Source organism: Hippoglossus hippoglossus, chromosome 8 (genome assembly GCF_009819705.1).
Source record: "Hippoglossus hippoglossus isolate fHipHip1 chromosome 8, fHipHip1.pri, whole genome shotgun sequence".
Lineage (NCBI taxonomy): Eukaryota > Metazoa > Chordata > Actinopteri > Pleuronectiformes > Pleuronectidae > Hippoglossus > Hippoglossus hippoglossus.
In genome coordinates, this window is record NC_047158.1 from 8854844 (window position 1) to 8875167 (window position 20324).

General features: G+C 42.7%; 1 protein-coding gene across 2 annotated transcripts; it reads left to right on the forward strand.

Moving 5' to 3' along the window:
* The first annotated feature begins 26 nt into the window (after positions 1-26).
* Positions 27-20014, forward strand: aclya (ATP citrate lyase a). 2 transcript variants are annotated; one of them, XM_034593477.1, is made up of 28 exons: positions 27-164; positions 3739-3920; positions 5606-5728; positions 7541-7603; positions 7731-7921; positions 10106-10185; positions 11326-11456; positions 12460-12578; positions 13924-14060; positions 14157-14218; positions 14312-14429; positions 14518-14672; positions 15119-15212; positions 15671-15812; positions 15922-16090; positions 16176-16280; positions 16376-16572; positions 16647-16728; positions 16826-16936; positions 17023-17150; positions 17257-17350; positions 17997-18151; positions 18239-18389; positions 18474-18617; positions 18837-18950; positions 19045-19127; positions 19627-19703; positions 19791-20014. In XM_034593477.1, the coding sequence occupies exons 2-28, from the start codon at positions 3762-3764 to the stop codon at positions 19883-19885; spliced, it is 3279 nt and encodes a 1092-aa protein (XP_034449368.1). In that variant the 5' UTR covers positions 27-164; positions 3739-3761; the 3' UTR covers positions 19886-20014. The 2 variants fall into 2 exon arrangements, with proteins under 2 accessions (XP_034449368.1, XP_034449367.1); XM_034593476.1 differs by having other exon boundaries at positions 3745-3920.
* Positions 20015-20324: the final 310 nt, after the last annotated feature.

The following is a 20324-nucleotide window of genomic DNA, read 5'->3' on the forward strand; positions in this document are numbered from 1 at the left end:
GATGGGCGATGGAGACAAAACTCCCAGGAAGCTGCAGCCTCCCGCAGCACCGGTCTCCTCCACAGTCAGGCGGCCACAGAGAAGCAGCTGCACCGCGGAGAGAAATCCCTCATCCGGCCTCAGAAACACACCTCTACCGCTGTCAGAAGAGAATCTAAAGCAAGGTAAACAAATCACTGCTTCTGAATGAAGTGTCTAATTTGTATTTGACTTCCTGTAACTCTGTCTTTCCTCTGACTCTGAACGATCAGGTGATACAAAACAAGTTGAGCAGCTCAGCCCACGTTGAACCTGAACTCTTGTTACCTCATAGTTACCAGGAGGTGTGAATACGAGTTGTCATTGAGTGGTGATTATCTCACACTGAGACAGGAGCACTGCTGTCTGACCAGTTTGTAAATGAATGAATGAAAAAGTACAGACTGAGTCCTGATCTGCAGACTGCAGCAGGTTTTGTTGTTTAAATAAATAAATCTAAATCTTTTTTTTATATAGTTAGTTGAAGAAAGTGAACATGAAGCTACAAATGTAATCTTTTTGTTTTTCCAGAGATGGACCGATAATTTTTCCTTTGACGATATCTGGACTTTGCGTGATGGCAGAGTATCGATCTGATACCTGTGCATTTAAAATAAAAATATTCATAACTGATATATGGTATTCAAAGGGCTGGGAATCATAGGGTAACTCGCGATACATGGCTCGCGACTGCACGATGCAGCGATTGTGCGATAATCGACATATTGTTAGACCCTCATATAACGATACATCACGATATCTAACTGAAGAAAAACACTTAATGCCCCTAAAGAGGTAAAGTACAGACTCTGCATTTAATCACTGCAATTTGGTGTTGGTTTGGTTTCACAGACACAAACATCATTCCAATGTAAAATAACCGTAAACTGGTAAAAATCCAAACTATATATATGTGTGTGTTTATAAAATCAAAGTAAACATGGTTATTTGGTGGCAGCATATCCATAATCGCATCTCATGAGTCAGGACAACGATACATTGCCGTGTCTATATTTTGTCCCGCTCCTAGTATTTCGACACCTATGTGCTACTTACCCTGTATGGACGTGATGATTGCTGTCATTGTCAGATTAAACCCTTTGAAAAATAAATGTGTACAAAGGTTGAACGCCATAGAACTATTATCCAATTTGACAGTCATAACCGAAAGGAACAAAAACAAATGCATTTCGGGATACACAACATCTACTTTCTTTTAAATAGCTGTTAGAGTGCAGACCTTTCAAGTTATAAACAACACAGTAATAGTATGAAACAGTGCAGCAGCAACTTCAAGACTAAATAAATCTAGGAATAAATAACAATTCATAAAAATAAAATAAAAATGTTTATAACTGTGTCATGGATCTTTAAATGCTTAACGAGATGCCGGGGCCAGACCTAGTATTTTCTGCAGTATCTGAGGTATTTTTCCGATGATGTATTGGAACATCCATAATCTCGCCGTCATCTCCTGTTGTATGTGTTTTTTTTTTATGTGACTGTGCATCATCTGAACCGGTGTGTTTATCGCTGTTTGTGGATATTTAAAACCTGACAGCTAAGATTGTGCGGAGCAAGTGGTTGATACATGGACCGAGGATGGGCTCTGGATGAACCACGTAGGCCTGGTCTGGAACTAGCGCCGTGATGACTCAGGGACAACGATGATCAATAGTGAGAAAGGTCCATGACAGTCCCATTAATCCATTTAAGCAGTGGCTGCCAGGGGTGCAGCGTAGAGAAGAGGGAGGGGATTACAGTTTGAGGCGACATCAGGGCTCTCAGCCTAATGAAAGGAACAGTCAGAGCAGGTGCTTCATCCCTGCAAGGTTACACAGTGCTCCGTGGTTGTCAGGCTTTGAGAGGTGGTAATTAGGGAAGGCCTTGGTGTATAAAAGCCTTAATGGGCCATGTTTCTCTACTGGTCTCCATTTGATTAGAGATGGTAACATAGGGACGACATGTTTGAGAAGTATTAACCAACATACTGTTTGGGCATCCTGTCCTCCAGTTTCTCCGTTTATTCTATGTGCTTGGTCGAGTGTGTGCAACAGTGAGTGCTGCATTAAATCGTTCATATTTTCAGCTATAAAATGTCTTGAGAAATGCCCAGATGTGCTTTAATTGCTTTATTATCCCAAAAACCTTTATTTATTTAGCACGTTAAAAAACAGGGGTTGAGCCAAAGTGTTTACCAATCATGGCAAAGGAAGGCAACTTGAGCACGTATAAAAGATGAGACAATGTTAGAAATAACATTTGTAGATAACAAAAACACAGTAAAAGGCAACGACAGACAAAGTAAAAATAATGATGGACATTAACAGAATCATTAGACAGACTCAAGATGAAGTTAAAGAAAGATTAAAAAGGTCGCACTTTAAATAAGATTGAAAATGGCGAGACCTGATGTGACGGCACACACACCAGTGACAGGTCTGTGATCTGGACACCGGCTCCACCATATTTTTGCAAGTGCTTGTTTAACCTCTTCAGTTCTTTTTCTGATCTTGGTTTCGCCATTGAACAGAAACGATTCCATGTTGTTCCATGTGTGTCGTCTGCACAGAAAAAGAGAGAAGAAGTAAGAAAATAGCCTGTAAGAAAAAGCCTGTAAGAAAAAGTATGACGTTATTGCTGGGAGATGAGTGATTATCCCAAATGATGCTGTGAAAACTCCTGCGTGTCCTGTGTGGATCCGTGTGTGTCGAACATGACATCACTGTGTAAATCCAAAGGATAAAGGTCATAACTCCGCCCTGTAGCAGTAAAATATACAGATGCCATTACAGGTTATTGAGTTTATTGCTTTCTCTCACGTTCTGCCACTCAAATAAAAGAAATCCATGCACCAAAAAAAAAACAATTTCCTTATCACTTGATGTGTCTAGATCCAGTCTATGGCCTGGGCTGATTTCCAGCTCTGATGATAACGATAGCGGGTTACGTCAGTTAAAGCTGAGGCTGAAGTCCAGCTGTGCACAGACTGTGATGCAGCTCCAGCAAGAGTGTGATTGTTTCAGGGTGCAACAAGTGCCCAATACCACATAAAAAAAATAAAAAAACCTGAGGCCAGTTATGTTGGATTTAGCTTCACGGGCTTTCTTGTCTGTCACTGCAGATGTGACAGAAGCCTGAATATGCAGTTTGTATGTAGTCTGGTTTTCTAGCCTCTATCTCTCTCAATTCTGTGCAGTAACATTTCATTATGTTAACGTTTCTTTTCTTCAGTTTGTTTTTGTATATCTCATGGGAATACAAATTGCAGAGCTGTCTCTCAAACACGTAGTTACCCGACCATTTCTTGACATTTCTGACAGAAGTCATGTTTTTGCCCCTGTCTGTGTTTTGGATTGTTTGTTTATCAGCAGGATTGCGCACAAACTACTGAATGGATTTCCACACACACTTATTGGAAGGATGGGGAATGGGCCAAGAAAGAGCCTATAAAATGTTGGCGTGCATTCCAGAGACATTTTTCAGCTTTGTTATCATTGAGAGAGAGAGAGAGTGTGTCTTCTGGGCACTTTCATCAATTTCCCAGGGAATAATTAACGGATCTTGGTGAAAAAATCTGATTATATTTAGGGGAGTGATGTCTATGAATGTGTGAAATGAATGCCTGTCGTTTTAAACTCTTGTGCTTATGGCCCATCCATCCACACACATCTCTATATTAATCCATCTCATCTCTCTGTCTGCCTCTCTTTCCTCTCAGACCAGTCTAGACGAATTTAGTCATGTCAGCCAAAGCCATCTCCGAGCAGACAGGGAAAGAGTTCCTGTACAAGCACATCTGCACATCGGCGACTGTCCAGAACAGATTCCGCTACGCCCAAGTGACGCCCGAGACCGACTTTGACCAACTGGTGAAAGACCACCCATGGCTGCTCACAGAGGTAAGAGCATAGAATCAGTCGTGATGGTGGAAAAGTGTGTTCACGACTAAATAAAATGTTCTTTACCTGCACGGACAGTTAGTGGGCTGTAACAAAATTACAGCCCACTAATGCCATTAAAGCACAGTCTCCTTGTGGATAATGATCTCCTCTCATAGAGACATTTACTTAGGCTGGCGGCGGAGTGGTCTCTCGATGCTTGTTAGCTGACGTCACAGATGGCAATGTCATCCAGCAGCAATAACTTGCAAAAGAACTAAAGAGGAAAATGTGGAGAAGTTCTCACTTTTCACTCATGGAAATCAGCAGAGGTGGGGATTTTAATGCAAACACTAGAGGCATAGGGTGGTGTCCTGCTTCTTGGTCTCTACCTTGTGCTGCTCTTGCTGGTCTTCATAGCGAAGTTGTAGCAGATAGGCGGGGTTGTAATAGAAGCTAATTGAATCACTCTGTGACTCATCTTTCAAGGTACAATGTTATTTCCCCCTCCGTCTCTAGATTGCGGCTGAAGGTTTTTTTTTTTATATCTGGAAGGTCCGGGAGGATGCGGCGGGCAGATACACGGAGATATGTGCTCCCATTGAATTGATTGGGAAATTGCATTAACTTTCACCCTCGGCCCTCTGTTCCATCGCTCACTGGCGAGCACCCAGATACTAATGGCTCTGCTGTCATAAGTCATTCTGTTTATCTGGCTTGCAAGTGAGAGGATGCAGGGCTTCGCTGGTGGTGGTTGGATGAGTAAATTTAGCATTCGTGTCAGATGGAGGAATGACGTGTGTGAGAGATTCCTTCGTAAATAATGCGCAGCTCAGCTTTCAGGTGATGGATATTATTTGGCAGCCTGGGATTTTTATGATGAGACCAGATATTTGAGTGATAACATGACTAAATGGGCAAATATCTGTAGTCCCATGCAGTGAATCAAGATGACAAGAATGAACAAGCATCGACACGCAAGCTTTATGTTTCAGTGCAATTTTTCAAGTGCAGTTAATGGGACACATGAATAATTCCTGATCAGTGACTGACTTTGAAACATTTGCCTTAATCTAAAATCCATTAATTCATGTTTATTCAATCGAGGGCTGCAACTGATGCCTTTTAAATTAACGTTTAATCTGCCAGTTATTTTCTAGATTAATTGCTGAGCAAAACCCTGAAATTAGCATAGATTGTTTTCAAAAAAGCATCTTTCCAGCTCTAGTTAAATCTAGAGGCAACTAACTAAGAGCAATGGATGGTCTATTTGAAATGTCTTCAGAATTATTCCTCGTCGTTAGTGAGAGGTCTGTTAAGCAACCGACACAATCTTCAGACACACAACTTCTTCAAATCAGCTCAGATCATTGCTGCAACAAAACAAATGTTGTGCTTCTACATTGTAGACAAATTAGTGGGTAGATATAACCCCCCCAAAAAACTAACTCAAACAGACGGTGACATTTTAATGAATTGAGTTTGAATGCCATGTGCTAAGCCATTATTATTGCTTTCATCAAATTAATATTCTGTCATGATGTAAATTTCGCAGAGAAGCTTCAGAAATCATCTGCTAAAGCCTGTCTATTTGATATATTTATTTCAATCAGTCAACAAATCCTTCTGACGCTTTTAGGCATAACTGGTGACATCTGTTTGTATTGTTTACATGCAGCATGTGTTTTTGTCTTTTTTTCCACCAGAGGTTGGTGGTGAAGCCGGACCAGCTGATCAAGAGACGAGGAAAGCTGGGCCTGGTCGGCGTCAACCTGGACCTGAATGGCGTCAGAGAGTGGCTGAAGTCCCGCCTAATGAGGGAGACAACCGTACGTCACCCACCTTCTCCCTCTCTGCTGTTTCTCAGCCTATTACCCCCACCGACCCCTCTATTCGCGGGTGTGCACTTTGCTGAGCAGTCCTCCGATCAATATTATCCAGTCCTTTATTCAGACCCTCCTCCCGTTGCCCTCTCCTTCACCCTCCCTCTCACATTTTACATTGCTGCGTTTCTGTGTGTGTTTTGTTTTGCCCCATACCTAGATTGCTTAAGGGTTTAGTGTTAGTCTGCTGGTTGTAAATCAGTCCAGTCAGCTGAAGCAAGTGCTGCAAGTGAATAAACAGTCGCTCCGTCTCTCCAGTCAGCATGACCACCACACAAAAGATTCATCACTGAGCCACAGAGACGCCGCCTCGCCTCATAAACCAAGACATCAGTTCTGGAGAAACGAGGACGGTTCATAAAGTCTTGAAGAAGAGGTGTGTGTGTGTGTGTGTGTGTGTGTGTGTGTGTGTGTGTGTGTGTGTGTGTGTGTGTGTGTGTGTGTGTGTGTGTGTGTGTGTGTGTGTGTGTGTGTGTGTGTGTGTGTGTGTGTGTGTGTGTGTGTGTGTGTGTTGCACCACTGAGATTGCATGGATGTATCTCTTCGCAGATGAAACTGTCAGCAGTTGCTGGTGGCAGTAAATAAGAATAAATGAAGTCAGAGCTGTGTTGCAGACGGTGTCTCAGCTCAACTGGTCATGTTATCTTCGTTGTCCTCCAGAGAATAAAAGTCATTTAGTAGAGTTGAAGAATCTACACAGGTAAATTATCATTAAAATTGAAAGACAGTTTTACACATTGATATGCTCCACCTGATCAATTATAACCTTTTATCAACCAGCATAGTCAGTTCAAATCTTTGTCAAACATTTTGATATATATTATTAATACATTTCTATCTGTCTTCTTTGCGATGACAGCTAATTAGCAAATGTTAGTATGCTAACATGCTAAGCTAAGATGTTAAAAATGGTAAATGTTATACCTACTGAACATCAACATGTAGATTGTTATACTTGAGCACAGTAGCACGGCGTTAGTATTTGGATTTAGCTCGAAGTGCAGCCTTACAGGGTTGCTAGCATGGCTCCTAAATCTGTTTCCCTAACCCTTAGGGCTGCATAAAAAAAAAAATTCCTTCCGGCTCCTACGTGTACAAAATTGTCCGTGCCCTAAAACTGCTATAAAACAATATTGCTTCACTTCCTAATTTGTGTAATCATGTTACCACGTGGTTAAACTGAATCTCATGCACACAAATTGTATTCACGATTTTGTTTCTCTGAGAGGCAGTAACAGAGCTGCCTGTTCATTTATGCAAGTAGGTCTGAGAGTCCCCTGTGCCCTTTTCAATCAGATAGCCTTTCTATTGTTTCCATCCATCATCAACCTGCTTTCTATTTCCACTCTTCAAAATGGCAACTCCTTCTCGCCCCCTATTATAATTATGTTTCTGTTTTCCCCGGCTGGCCGCACTCAGCCAGTCCCTGGTTACTGTTTGCTTTTTGGCCTTTTAACAAAGGATCAGTGACAGCTTTGCCAAATGAGCTGTGCCTCTGTTAGTGAGACTTTGATTCATGCGTAACCCCATTTTCTTTTCTTTTCCATTCTAACGTGTTTGTAATGTATTCACTGGTGCCATGTGGTGGCTGTGTTTGGTAACAGTCCAGCAACAGAATTATGTCTGAAAATAAGGAATGAATGTGTAAATATGGAATCGTCCTCTATCTACTGACCACAGAGTGTCCTAATTCTCAATAGTGTTTTAAAATGCCCTTTTTCCCTTTTTTAAAGAAATTATTTTGCTTATGATCCTCAGGTTGGAAAAGCCAAAGGAATTCTCAAGAACTTCCTCATCGAGCCATTTGTCGCCCACAAGCAGGTAAAGCATTCATTAAACGTGTTATATTTAATGTGTGATTCATTCGTCCAACTAATAAATACGAGTAGTTGTGATTAATGAAATGGCATTTATTAATTGACAATCTTTGTAAATGTCCATTGTTCAGGAGGAAGAGTTCTACGTGTGCATCTACGCCACCCGAGAGGGCGACTACGTGCTGTTTCACCACGAGGGAGGGGTGGACGTAGGAGACGTTGACGCCAAGGCAAGGAAGCTGCTAATTGGTGTGGATGAAAAGATCAGCGAAGACTCTGTGATGAAGGGGCTGCTGACACACGTACCCAATGACAAGAGAAAGTAAGTTGGATACTGGAAGGAATTGAATGGGGACTTCTGTCAATTATGGAAACGATTGAAATATATGATTCTGTCTGAGATTTGTTTATTCTCCACTGGCAATTTGTGTTGCGTGCGTGATGTGGTGTTGTAGGGATAGTTCATATAAAAAGCCTAATACCAACCAAGAGCTATGTGATAACCTGCCCAGCTGATATACAACAATATATATTTGTCTTATACTCCCAAAATCATCCTTTTATTTTCAAATTAGATGAGAATACATGATTTGCTTCAAACTGATTTTCAAATGACATAAGAAATGTATCTTATTTTGAAGGAGTAACTGAGTAACAGTTAAACAATTTATGCTTTAAAAAAAAAAAGAAGCAATTTCCAGCACAGATGTGGGTATAAATCTAAACTAAAAATATATTTGCTCGCAACCTATTGCTCAGCAATAATAACCTACTAAAAAAGGCTAAAAAAAAAGTCTGCATGATCCATTACGTTGTTAAACTCTTGACCAAAGATAGAAAACTAAGGCGTGACTCAACTGACGTAAGGGAGAGAGCACTTTGATATTGGCAGTAAACGTGGGGGGAGCAGTAAGAGATGGGTGGAGGGGTTTCCATTACACAAATGACAAATTTCCTCCTCTGCGTCGCCTTTCTTCGATCAGCCTCCACCCCCATCCCTTTTTTCCACTACAGCTGCTTTCAGTGGCTCCCCCCCTCCGCCCCTCCAACCCCACTCCTATCAATCTCTCAGCTGGCGCTCCTGTGACGGCCGACTCTGGCCGGACTCGCTGTCTTGGCTGACATTGAAGAAGCCGCCCCAGGACTCGCTCTGCCAACCACCATCTCACCCCCTCACCTCACCCCCTTACACTCTGTCTCCTCATCCTCCCCTCAGACGGAAAACAAGAGCAGCACTCTGCCGTTTTTTCCCCTGCTGTCCCGTCACAATCAGACAGGGGAAGCTGAGTCACTCTGGGTCTGGGTCACAGTTTTCTCCCAGGGGCCAGTCTGAGTCCTGACAACAGGCCGACGTGCTTACAAAAGGCTCCCGGCTGCCTCAATAATTGACAGAGGAGAGCAAAAATACTGCCGCCCTCCTCCACCTCTACCACCACCTCCCCCTCCTCTTGCAGTTACCCCCCCCCGACACTCCTCACGGCTCTGTTTTGACAGTTGAAGGAGGAAACAAATTAGATTTCCCCTCCTCTTACATCAGTGTCTCTGCAGCTAATTTACAGGTACACTGTTTCCTGTCCAGCCCAGCCTCAACAATCCCTCAATGATATTGCCTGTTATTTGACATGGTTTGAATTATGTGGAAAATATAATGGCCACAATGTACAGCTGCCCGCTCAGCAGCACAGGGACATTCTATTGCATAAGCCATTTATAAAACCGCACATCTGACATGTTCTGTCACGTAATAGAAATCCTGTGACACTTCATGAACTAAATACTCATGACTTTAACTGTATTTCTTTCAAAATTTGGTTTGCAGATCTGAAATATACAAATATGAATTAGAAAAATATATATATATATATATATATATATATATAATATTTAATACATATATATTTAAAATAGTGTGACATTTAAATACCTATGACTTGAACTTTGTTTTTAGTTTAAATATAAGTTAAACATATACAGCATGAATTTCAAATGTTGAAATATATATCAATTTAAAAAAAATTATAATTAAGTCCAAACCAAACATTAAAAACGGTGCATATATCAAAAAGAGTGTTGTAAACGTTTAGTAAGTCTGAAGATAATTAAATGGGTTATTGTTAATTCAGTTTTCTTTTTCTACGCTCTTAAAGTTTGACTTTTTCTACATAGATACACGACTTAGGGCTGAAACTATTTTCATTTAAATAATCTTCAATAATTTAACCCAAATTAATCAATGTTTTTTTTTAAACTACAATCATATGAAAAGAGAAAGATGCAGAAGATACTCACATTTAAGACGGTTGTACAAGTTCATGCTTCTGTTTTGTTTGAGAAGTTACTCATTTGACGATTATCAATGTTTAAGTTTCTTTTTCTGTTGATTGACTCATTTTTGTTGCGCAAATGTGATTATAACATTTGATAATTCAATACAAGAAACCAGACATCCTCAAAAAACACTAATGCTGCAGCAGAAGATCCTAAAAATCACGTTTCACCACTGCAGGGTTCTGGCCAGTTTCATCGTTGGACTCTTCAACCTGTATGAAGACCTGTTCTTCACGTACCTGGAGATCAACCCATTGGGTAAGTGCTTCTTATTTTTACTAAAAATCCCCAGTAACATGACAAGCTATGTCTTCAGAAGCAATTTGGATTTATTCCAACACAGATTCATAAATGTCTCATCCGATTATGGAATTGGAAACGGATCATAATAAGAAAACATCAATGCACTATAAAAAAACGTCATCTTGATGTTGATTCTGCAACATTTGAACACTGAGGGAGGAAATGAGTGAATAATTCATGCACTTGCTGTTTGATGAAGGCAGCGTATGTTTATAATGGAGTAATTGGGCACCAGTACATGCCCCCTGGCAGCTGGTGCTGAGGATGTGTTTGGGGATGCTGAGACTAGCTCGCCATGCTTTGATGTCTCACCACCTCCGCCCCAACTCCACTTCCTTTCCACCTCCTGCACAGACAGCAGGAAGGTTGTGGGTCACTTGTGCCAGATCACAGTCCTCTCCAGTTTTGCCTTGTCCTATTTAAAGCTCAGACCCTGTGCTAACATCAGCTGCTTTTCAGACACGCACTGAACTCTGGATATTCTCCTGAAATGATCCAGAGAGGCTGTATATGAGAATGCAAACGTCAGAGTCAGAGTTTTTCCTGCAAGCCCCCTGGTAAACACTCAGAGAAAGTCCAAGTGAGCCCATATGGGAAAACAACAGGATATTGCCTGGAGAATTCCCCACAAGCGAGGGGGGGCATTGACACTTGTAACAGACACAAAACTGAAAAAAAGAAAAGAAAACAACATAAATCAGGTTGAAAAAATGTGCCATACATCTAGAAGACACTGAAGAAGATGTCAACTTGGGGAGACCAAATTTAAGAGCTTTTGGCGATACGAGCCGACACCGGTGTTGATAAGCTACAAACAAAAATGCAGAAGAATTTATACTTCATGTTCTGCCTCCTGCATGAACTACCCAGACGCCACTCCTCACCAGAACGCTCCAGAGATTTCCCTGTTGTAGTTAACTCATGGGACTTGGACAATCTCCTGCTGTATTCTTCATATGTGAAAGGCAAAGTCTGGGTAATACCGGGACCCACTTATCCTGAGTTCGTGTCTGAAAAGTGAATCTCATTATGAGGGTGTTTTTTTATTTTTTACTTTGCGCAGCTATAGACGCTAACATGTCTTCTCCTCCTCAGTGGTCACAAAAGATGGTGTGTACGTGCTGGACATGGCGGCCAAGATTGATGCCACAGCCGACTACATCTGCAAGGCCAAGTGGGGCGATGTGGAGTTCCCTCCACCTTTCGGCAGGGAGGCCTATCCTGAGGTGAGGGACGACTGGAGACAAACCTCCAGCAGAGCATCAGATTTCAATCTGTCAGCGTCAAGGAGCTGGTGTGGGCGTCCACTGGGGAAAAACACGCTCTGGTGTGGATGTAAAATGACCAATATTAGAAGTGACTTAACATTATTTTTATCATTTAGAATTTGATTCTTATGAGATATACAGTAAAATAATGTGGATTTAATTATTTTACCGTTAAATAAAGGAGGTAAGCTATGACCCAGACTCTATGTAGGTTCACCTGAGATTATGCATGTTTCATTCTGTAAAGTGGATTTCATAAAAATTCCCGTCCACTCCTGCTCTGTAGCAGCCTGCACTGTCCTCGCTGCCACATGTTGACTTAGTGAGGAAAGGCTGTATGAAAACACAGGTGCTGTTATGACTCATAGTCGAGCGACGTGTGTTAGAGACCTGTACATATTAATGCTGCCTCTTATATTGTTACAGTTCTGTGGTTATTTTGAAACGAGAGTAACTTAAGAGTAAATTAAATTGAAAGCCCCTGCTAGTTAGTGTTGAATCACCTGCATCACAATAACGGTCAATAATGTGGATGCAAATAAAGAAGTGTGTAAAATGTTGTGTATACAGGAAACCCTTTTCTATTTCTGGCTGACGTGTAGGAGCTTGTTTGAGAGACGGTCTGTCTGTGTAGCAGACAGGCTGCTCTAATTGGTTCGCTGTGAGTCGGCAGTGGAGATGGGGAACTGCGAGTGTCTTTGATTGGGAGCTTTTTTTTACCATCAGCCACCAGCTGTGGCCCTGGCTGTCACAAGCATCCACTGATGTACAACACATCCTCCATCGCTGTTAATATCTATTCAGTATTTCCACTGTTTGGCTCTTTAACATTGGCACGAGCCCAGGCAATGAATTGAAGTAGTGCTTAAGAAGGCCCTGCTCTGATTGACCTCCCAGCTCTTCAGATGTCATGTAACCCTTCTCTCTCCTCTTCACTGACCTTTTCTCTTGACTTTTGCAGGAGGCCTACATCGCCGACCTGGATGCTAAGAGCGGTGCCAGCCTCAAACTCACCCTGCTCAACCCCCGAGGCAGGATCTGGACCATGGTGGCAGGAGGAGGTGCCTCAGTGGTGTACAGGTACCCCTTTCCCATTTCCCCAGATTCTGTCCCCAGTGCATCATATTTATTGCCATGAATGTGCTAAAAGCTGAGGGACCCTTTCATTTGCCAATAGCACATTCATCTAGTTGTTAGGTTTCCATCACTGCCGATCAGATCCGATAAAACCCTGCGTATAGAGTTATTTGACCTGGGAGTGAATGCAGATTAATTGCAGACAAAAACCAGATGTAAGGCTTTTTGACCAGTGGGAAAGGGGCTTTACAGAGCCAGAGCAAGACCCAACTATGTTAATCCAACAGATGAGAGCCGCCAATCCGGGTACTTTGCCCGTTTTGAGGTTTTTGCACCTGCTGCAAATACAAATTCCGACGTGTTTGCTAGTTTAACAGCATAAAATAAGGAATCTGTATTTATTTTTAGGCCAAAGTCCTATGAATAGTTAGGCAAATATTAAAATTATGTTGTTGCGTGTTAACGATTGGTGTCGTTGCATAGACAAATGATAAGGGTTGCCGAGTGTCCCTTTAGTCAGCCTTCATCTAAATAATCAATCAATAATTGACTTTCAAGTTTATAACTGTCAACTTTAACATCATTAACTAACCTGTGATGAAGTGTTTGCCACAGACATACACCTGAGCACATGACCTAAAGCCACACATCTCTGTTTCCTTTTGTCTTGGAAAAACCTAAACTGCACTTTTTTCTTATTTTTTGATACACAAAATGTGACCCAGCATCTTTTAGACATAGTGCCATTAGTGTTTCCAGTTGGTCGCCGCCACTTTCAGAGTGTTTGTTTTCACCCAAAAGGGGGCGTGGTCCTTCTGGCAACACGAAAGTGGCGCATGCCTACTGCTCCCATCTATCCTGAATAAATAAGACACCGGTAACCATGTATAAGTAATAATTCAATGTTGTTTTTGTTGCTTAAGTCGTCCCCTGACTTTATCCTCATTATATTGATTACACTACGCATAATTGGGTTTTGCATTAGGGGACGATACCAGCAGTGCTGTTGTGAGACAGCTCAGACTCTGCCCGTTCAGCTGAAAGCTCAAATGGATTCTGAGATGCTGCTGAGAGTCTGGAGGGTTGAGCTCAGCCGTCTGTTGTGTGTGTAAAGCGTGACATGCAGACACATCAGCCATGACTAATTATTCCCTCTGTGCAATCCAAGTTGTTGTGTCAGTTTACAGTGCAGTTATAAATCAAAATAAATGGAAAGATTCCCTAAGTGCACTCTAAGTTTGATATTTTTTCGGTTTATTGTTGGTGCTGCAAAGAATTACCCAGCCGAGCAGATAGAATAGCTGTTTTTGCTTATTCCTCTGTGTGACCAATGTAAACTTCTCTGCAGTGACACAATCTGTGACCTGGGTGGCGTCGACGAGCTGGCCAATTACGGCGAGTATTCAGGAGCACCCAGCGAACAGCAGACCTACGACTACGCCAAAACCATCCTGTCGCTGATGACCAGAGAGAAGCACCCTGATGGTGGGGAAACTGCTGTGTCAGATTTTATTCTGTATAATGAAAGTAGATGTTCTCTCCACCCTTATAATAACGTCTCAATGTATTGATATTTTCCAGGAAAGGTTTTAATCATTGGAGGAAGCATTGCAAACTTCACAAATGTTGCAGCTACATTTAAGGTACAGTATCGTATGATTTTGTTGATTTTTGTTGCTTTATTTTACTGTGTCCACTGTCAAGTTAATTACAGTGTGTATACTTGACTTTGCCAGGGGATTGTTAGAGCCATGAGGGACTATCAGGTGCCTCTAAAGGAGCATGAGGTCACCATTTTTGTCCGTCGTGGAGGCCCCAACTACCAGGAAGGTCTCAGAGTGATGGGAGAAGTTGGTATGTTACGCACTAGAGTCTTCTAAATCTCAAGCCAGTGTGTCTTAAAGAGTTTTAAACCAAATTTTCTTCTGCCCCCTCTCCTCAGGCAAGACCACTGGAATCCCCATTCATGTCTTTGGCACAGAAACCCACATGACAGCCATTGTTGGCATGGCACTGGGCCACAGGCCAATCCCCAACCAGCCTCCTGTTGCGGCCCACACCGCCAACTTCCTGCTCAACTCCAGCGGCAGCACATCGGTATGGCACACACTGGCTCCGCGGACACAAGCAGGCCTTCGTGTTGTCCTGTAGGCTCACTGTGCAGGGATAGTGTGGAGCATTGTGGAGGCAGTGAGCAGAAGACTTGCATGTCTCTCTTTCAGTCATCACTGTCCTTTTACTGAACCAGATTATCAGAAGCCCAATGGCTCCTTTTGTGCAAGAGCATTGCAGTGCTTTAGTGGTGAGACACAGTTACACACTGCGACTGCCTCGAGGCATCCATTAAGAAAGTCCCATGCGTGGGCTTTCAGCAAGGAGTGCGTGCGCCCTCCCATGTGTGCACACCATTGGCTTCAAACGCAGAATTAGATGTATAGAAGACGAGGAGATGGAATATCGTACATGTATAATACAGATGATTGCACAGTATCACAAAATAAAAGTGATAGTCATTGTTTTTGTTCTTTTCTTTTCATGTCCAGACTCCAGCATCCAGCAGAACTGCATCTTTCTCAGACAACAGAAACGGGGTACAGAGCTCGCCGGCCAAGAAGGCCAAAAGCGGAACTCCTATTGGTTAGCACACACACACACACACATAGACACACACAAACACACACATTACTGCATTAGGAAATATTTGCACAATACCCTGAGACTTTGTTTTCTGACATGGGCAGTACAATTGGTAGAAGCCCTGTGATCATGCTTGGTTGAATTGAGGTATTATAGCTCCCTCTCTGGACAGTAGGAGGACACTGCAATCCATATTTAATAATTCTGAAATTGACAGTTTTTGACAGCAATCCCACACATACACATCTAATCTCATACATCTTCTAAAAGATAACACGTTTTCCTATTATGTTGTTGTAGTAATTCATAGAAGCAGTATAAAACCAGGTAGAAGCAGTATTATTTATTATTATTTATTATACTCGACCCATAAAGAGTCCTGAGCTTTGTGGTGATGACAATTCCTGTCTTCCTCTTGTCGTCAGTATCTGTCTGTAACAACTTTCCTTTCCCTGTAGTCAAGGCAGCGGCCCTCTTCAGCAAACAAACCAAGTCCATAGTGTGGGGTATGCAGACCCGGGCAGTGCAAGGCATGCTGGACTTTGACTACGTCTGCTCCAGAAGTGAGCCATCTGTCGCCGCTATGGTCTACCCGTTCACGTAAGCATCTTTTGTCTGTTACCTTAACTGTAGTGCGCTGGCGATGTAATGGCTCCTGATTGTACCTTCACTCTGTGACTAATCACTTTCTACCTGGCTGTTCTTCCAGTGGAGACCACAAGCAGAAGTTCTATTGGGGCCATAAAGAGATCCTCATCCCTGTGTACAAGAACATGAGTGACGCCATGAAGAAGCACCCAGATGTGGACGTGCTCATCAGCTTTGCGTCTCTGCGTTCTGCCTTTGACAGCACCATGGAGACCCTGCAGTACCCACAGGTAAATACAATTCTTTACCATCTGGAAGATAAAAATATTCACACGGGCTTCAAACATTATACCATTTCTTTCCAATTACTTCCAGATTCAAACCATTGCCATCATCGCTGAGGGCATCCCCGAAGCCCATACCAGGAAGATCATCAAGGCAGCAGATGAGAAGGGCGTCACGATCATCGGACCAGCAACCGTAAGTCTTGCATCAGTTTTCACAAGAGTGCTCAAGATTTCTCCACTGTTTTCTCTCCTCTCAGCAAATCCCTGTTTATTTTCTTATTTTTTCAGGTTGGGGGAATCAAGCCTGGCTGTTTCAAAATCGGGAACACAGGGGGCATGCTGGATAACATCCTTGCCTCCAAACTCTATCGTCCAGGCAGCGTGGCCTATGTGTCCCGCTCGGGCGGCATGTCCAACGAACTCAACAACATCATCTCCCGTACCACTGATGGCGTTTTTGAAGGCGTGGCGATCGGCGGGGACAGGTACGTGACTTTTACCTCCAGCAGGTAGGAGCCTGTGTATTTGAATCGGTGTGTAACTCTGGACTCCTCCGCAGATACCCAGGATCTGTGTTTACTGACCATGTGCTTCGCTACCAAGACACTCCTGGAGTAAAAATGATTGTTGTCCTGGGGGAGGTGAGGAAAGAATCTACAAACGCTGCTGGCCAACGCTTTAGACAGTTATTGATTTTTCATTTTTGCTACCTCAAGTATCTGTTGCTTCCTTCCACAGATCGGAGGCACAGAGGAGTACAAGATCTGCCAGGCTATTAAACAGGGCAGGATCACAAAGCCAGTGGTCTGCTGGTGTATTGGCACCTGTGCCACCATGTTCACCTCAGAGGTGAGAGGACATAATGAGACATTTTAAGGAATACGTGTTGTTTAATGACATATCTGACCCATGCTGCACCTTTCGCTCCCCCACAGGTTCAGTTCGGCCATGCAGGAGCCTGCGCAAACCAGGCCTCTGAGACGGCAGTGGCTAAGAACAACGCTCTGAAAGAAGCTGGTGCCTTCGTCCCAAAGAGCTTTGATGAGCTGGGCGAGATAATCAAGTCCGTGCACAGTCATGTTGATTACTTGAGTTCATCGTGCTAAGATTATAATACCCCAGGACATAATTTTCAGATTGTTAAAAAATAAATTCTTTCATCCATGCAGATCTGTTTATGACGACCTTGTTGCCAAAGGAGTTATCCAGCCAGCCGAAGAGATGCCTCCTCCCACTGTGCCAATGGATTACTCCTGGGCACGAGTGAGTATATCAAGTAGTACATGTTTTTTAATAAGGTCTGTTTGTTTTTTGGCTTACTAGCTGACTTTTTTTATTGTCAACATACTTGAAATGCAGAAACACTTGACCAAATCATATCTTACTATATTAAGAATTACGTTTTGTTAAGGGCCCAAGGAGGTGTCAAATTTTGAACAATTTGGACACATGTGATATGTTCAATATTAATAAACTTTGAATCAACCTGAGCTCTCTAGAAGCAGCGACTTGTTAATCATGACAACAGCTCATTCACGACAATAACAACTGATTCTCCAATTCAGGGTTCTGCGTCCTGAGTTGAGCTTCACTAAACTTTAAATAAACAGGTGAACAGCTCTGTGTGCAGCAGAGGTTTGCAGGGCCTCTTGGTTCTGTGGACTGAGTCCAGCAGCAGGTCTTTACTCTCACCAGCTCAATTACTACAGGTCACTTTTACGGGTTCAGCAAGAAAAGCTGTAACCAGCATCACCCACCCGGCAGGTTTACAATGGCCACTGCACTAGTCGTTAAAATGCAAAACCTTTGACCAAATCTTTTTTTTATTTTTTTTATTGCAACACAGCATAAACTATGACTGTATGAAGTGACGTTTTTCTTTTCCTCTTCGTGTCTTTTTGCCTTGCAGGAGCTCGGTCTGATCCGTAAGCCCGCCTCCTTCATGACCAGCATCTGTGACGAGAGAGGTCAGGAGCTCATCTACGCGGGCATGCCCATCACTGAGGTCTTCAAGTCAGAAATAGGCCTGGGAGGAACTCTGGGTCTGCTGTGGTTCCAGAGGAGGTCGGCCTCTTAACCTTGCTGTAAACAAACGCTTTAAAAATTCTTGAACCACAAGATCATGTGTTGTTTCCTTCCCTTTGTTGGCAGGTTGCCGAGGTACGCCTGCCAGTTCATTGAGATGTGCCTGATGGTGACTGCAGATCACGGCCCCGCTGTCTCTGGTGCCCACAACACTATTGTCTGCGCGCGAGCTGGCAAAGATCTGATCTCCAGCCTCACCTCCGGGCTCCTCACCATTGTAAGATCCTGCTCCCGGTGATGCATTTACTGCAAAAAATCAAAAGTGAATATACATTTATTTTATCCCTTGTTGTCCCTTCAGGGTGACCGCTTCGGAGGCGCCCTGGACGCTGCAGCAAAGCAGTTCAGCAAGGCTTTCGACAGCGGCATGCTGCCGATGGAGTTCGTAAACAAGATGAAAAAGGATGGAAAGCTGATCATGGGCATTGGACACAGAGTCAAGTCGGTGAGTGTCACAGCTCCTAAGAATGTGCACATCCTTTGTGGACAGCAGCAGAATTATATATTAACTTTAGGAATTTCTCATAAATTCTCTATCAATCAAGAAGCTTTGAGGCCAGAACCAAGTAAAGCATGAGAACTAGAGAAATCAAGTAATTTAAGTGTTATTTAAAAATGTAGGTTTTATTTCCTAACAATCAAAAGGGATTGTGCGTCTCCTCAGATTAACAATCCAGACATGAGAGTCCAGATCTTGAAGGACTATGTGAAGCAGCACTTCCCCTCCACCCAGATGCTGGACTACGCTCTAGATGTAGAGAAGATCACCACATCCAAGGTAAGATGAATTATTTCATCATCTCGCTAGAATAATTATTTATACACCGTCTTTTAAATTACATGATGCTCTTTTGTCTGCTTTGTGCAATTAGAAACCCAACCTGATCTTGAATGTGGACGGCTTCATCGGTGTGGCCTTTGTGGACCTGCTCAGGACATGTGGTGGTTTCACAAGGTGAGCTAATATATATACTGATACACTGGACGGCCTACAAGTGTAAGGAGTATTTGTACAATTGCAGAATTAACGGTTTAGAAGGAATTCTCAGACTAATAGGAGTCATTGGACGGAAATAATCAGTCGGTCATCGAACCATTTGATTCGGAATCACTTCACCAATATGGATAAAATAACTAGAGTTATGCAGTCGTCTTGTAAAGATATAATATGTAACAATTCTTCCATCACAATTTCTACAAACAACTAGACCTATTTATAATCTGTTGACTTGTGTACTTACATTATCCAAAATGTTTCCAACAATGTTTTAACCCAGAGGAAACCACCAATTTCATTCAATGTAACAGGATGTTTCATTTTTGTTTGTATTGATCACTTGTAATGGATCAGGATTATTCTGTTGGTATTTGATTGAGAGACCCCTAATGGCGGAAGTTACGTATTGTAAGTTTAAATTAAACCCCTTTTCTTGTTGTCCTTTCTGCCTCCACAGAGATGAAGCTGATGAGTTTGTGGAAATTGGCGCCCTGAACGGCATCTTTGTCCTGGGACGCAGCATGGGATTCATTGGTGAGTCATTCCTCTGCACAGACCTACTATTCTGCAGATTTTTACTTTCTATTTGTCAAACAATGCTTCTGTCTTCTATCTCCTCAGGACACTACCTGGACCAGAAGAGGCTGAAGCAGGGTCTCTACCGCCACCCCTGGGACGACATCTCCTATGTGCTCCCTGAACACATGTCCATGTAACTGGAGGGACAAATCCAGCCCCCTGTCCGCGGTGTCCCCTAACCCCATCTTATTAATCCTTCTACCCATACTGTGATCCATCATCAGTGGCGTAACATAGGGAACACATTCCTATTAATGTAGTTGTATAAAAACAAGTACTGAAAATAAGAATTTTATGTTTTTAGATTTGTAAACCAGTTTGTGCTGCAGTTCTGTGAACAACCGTAAAAAGCCGCTGAACTGTGAAGCTCCAGTGAAACAGAGTCGGGGTCTCTGACTTTGTGTTTGGGAGAATTGATGATGAATCAGGTCAGAGAGTTACAGTGGATTATTTAAGTGTTGACCACCACCACCACTTGCTCTCATGGCTACAACACTAAAGTACTGATGTTTTACCCCCCGAATATTATATTGTTGTATTAACCCAGCATGTGTGTCTCTATCTCTGTGCAGCTCT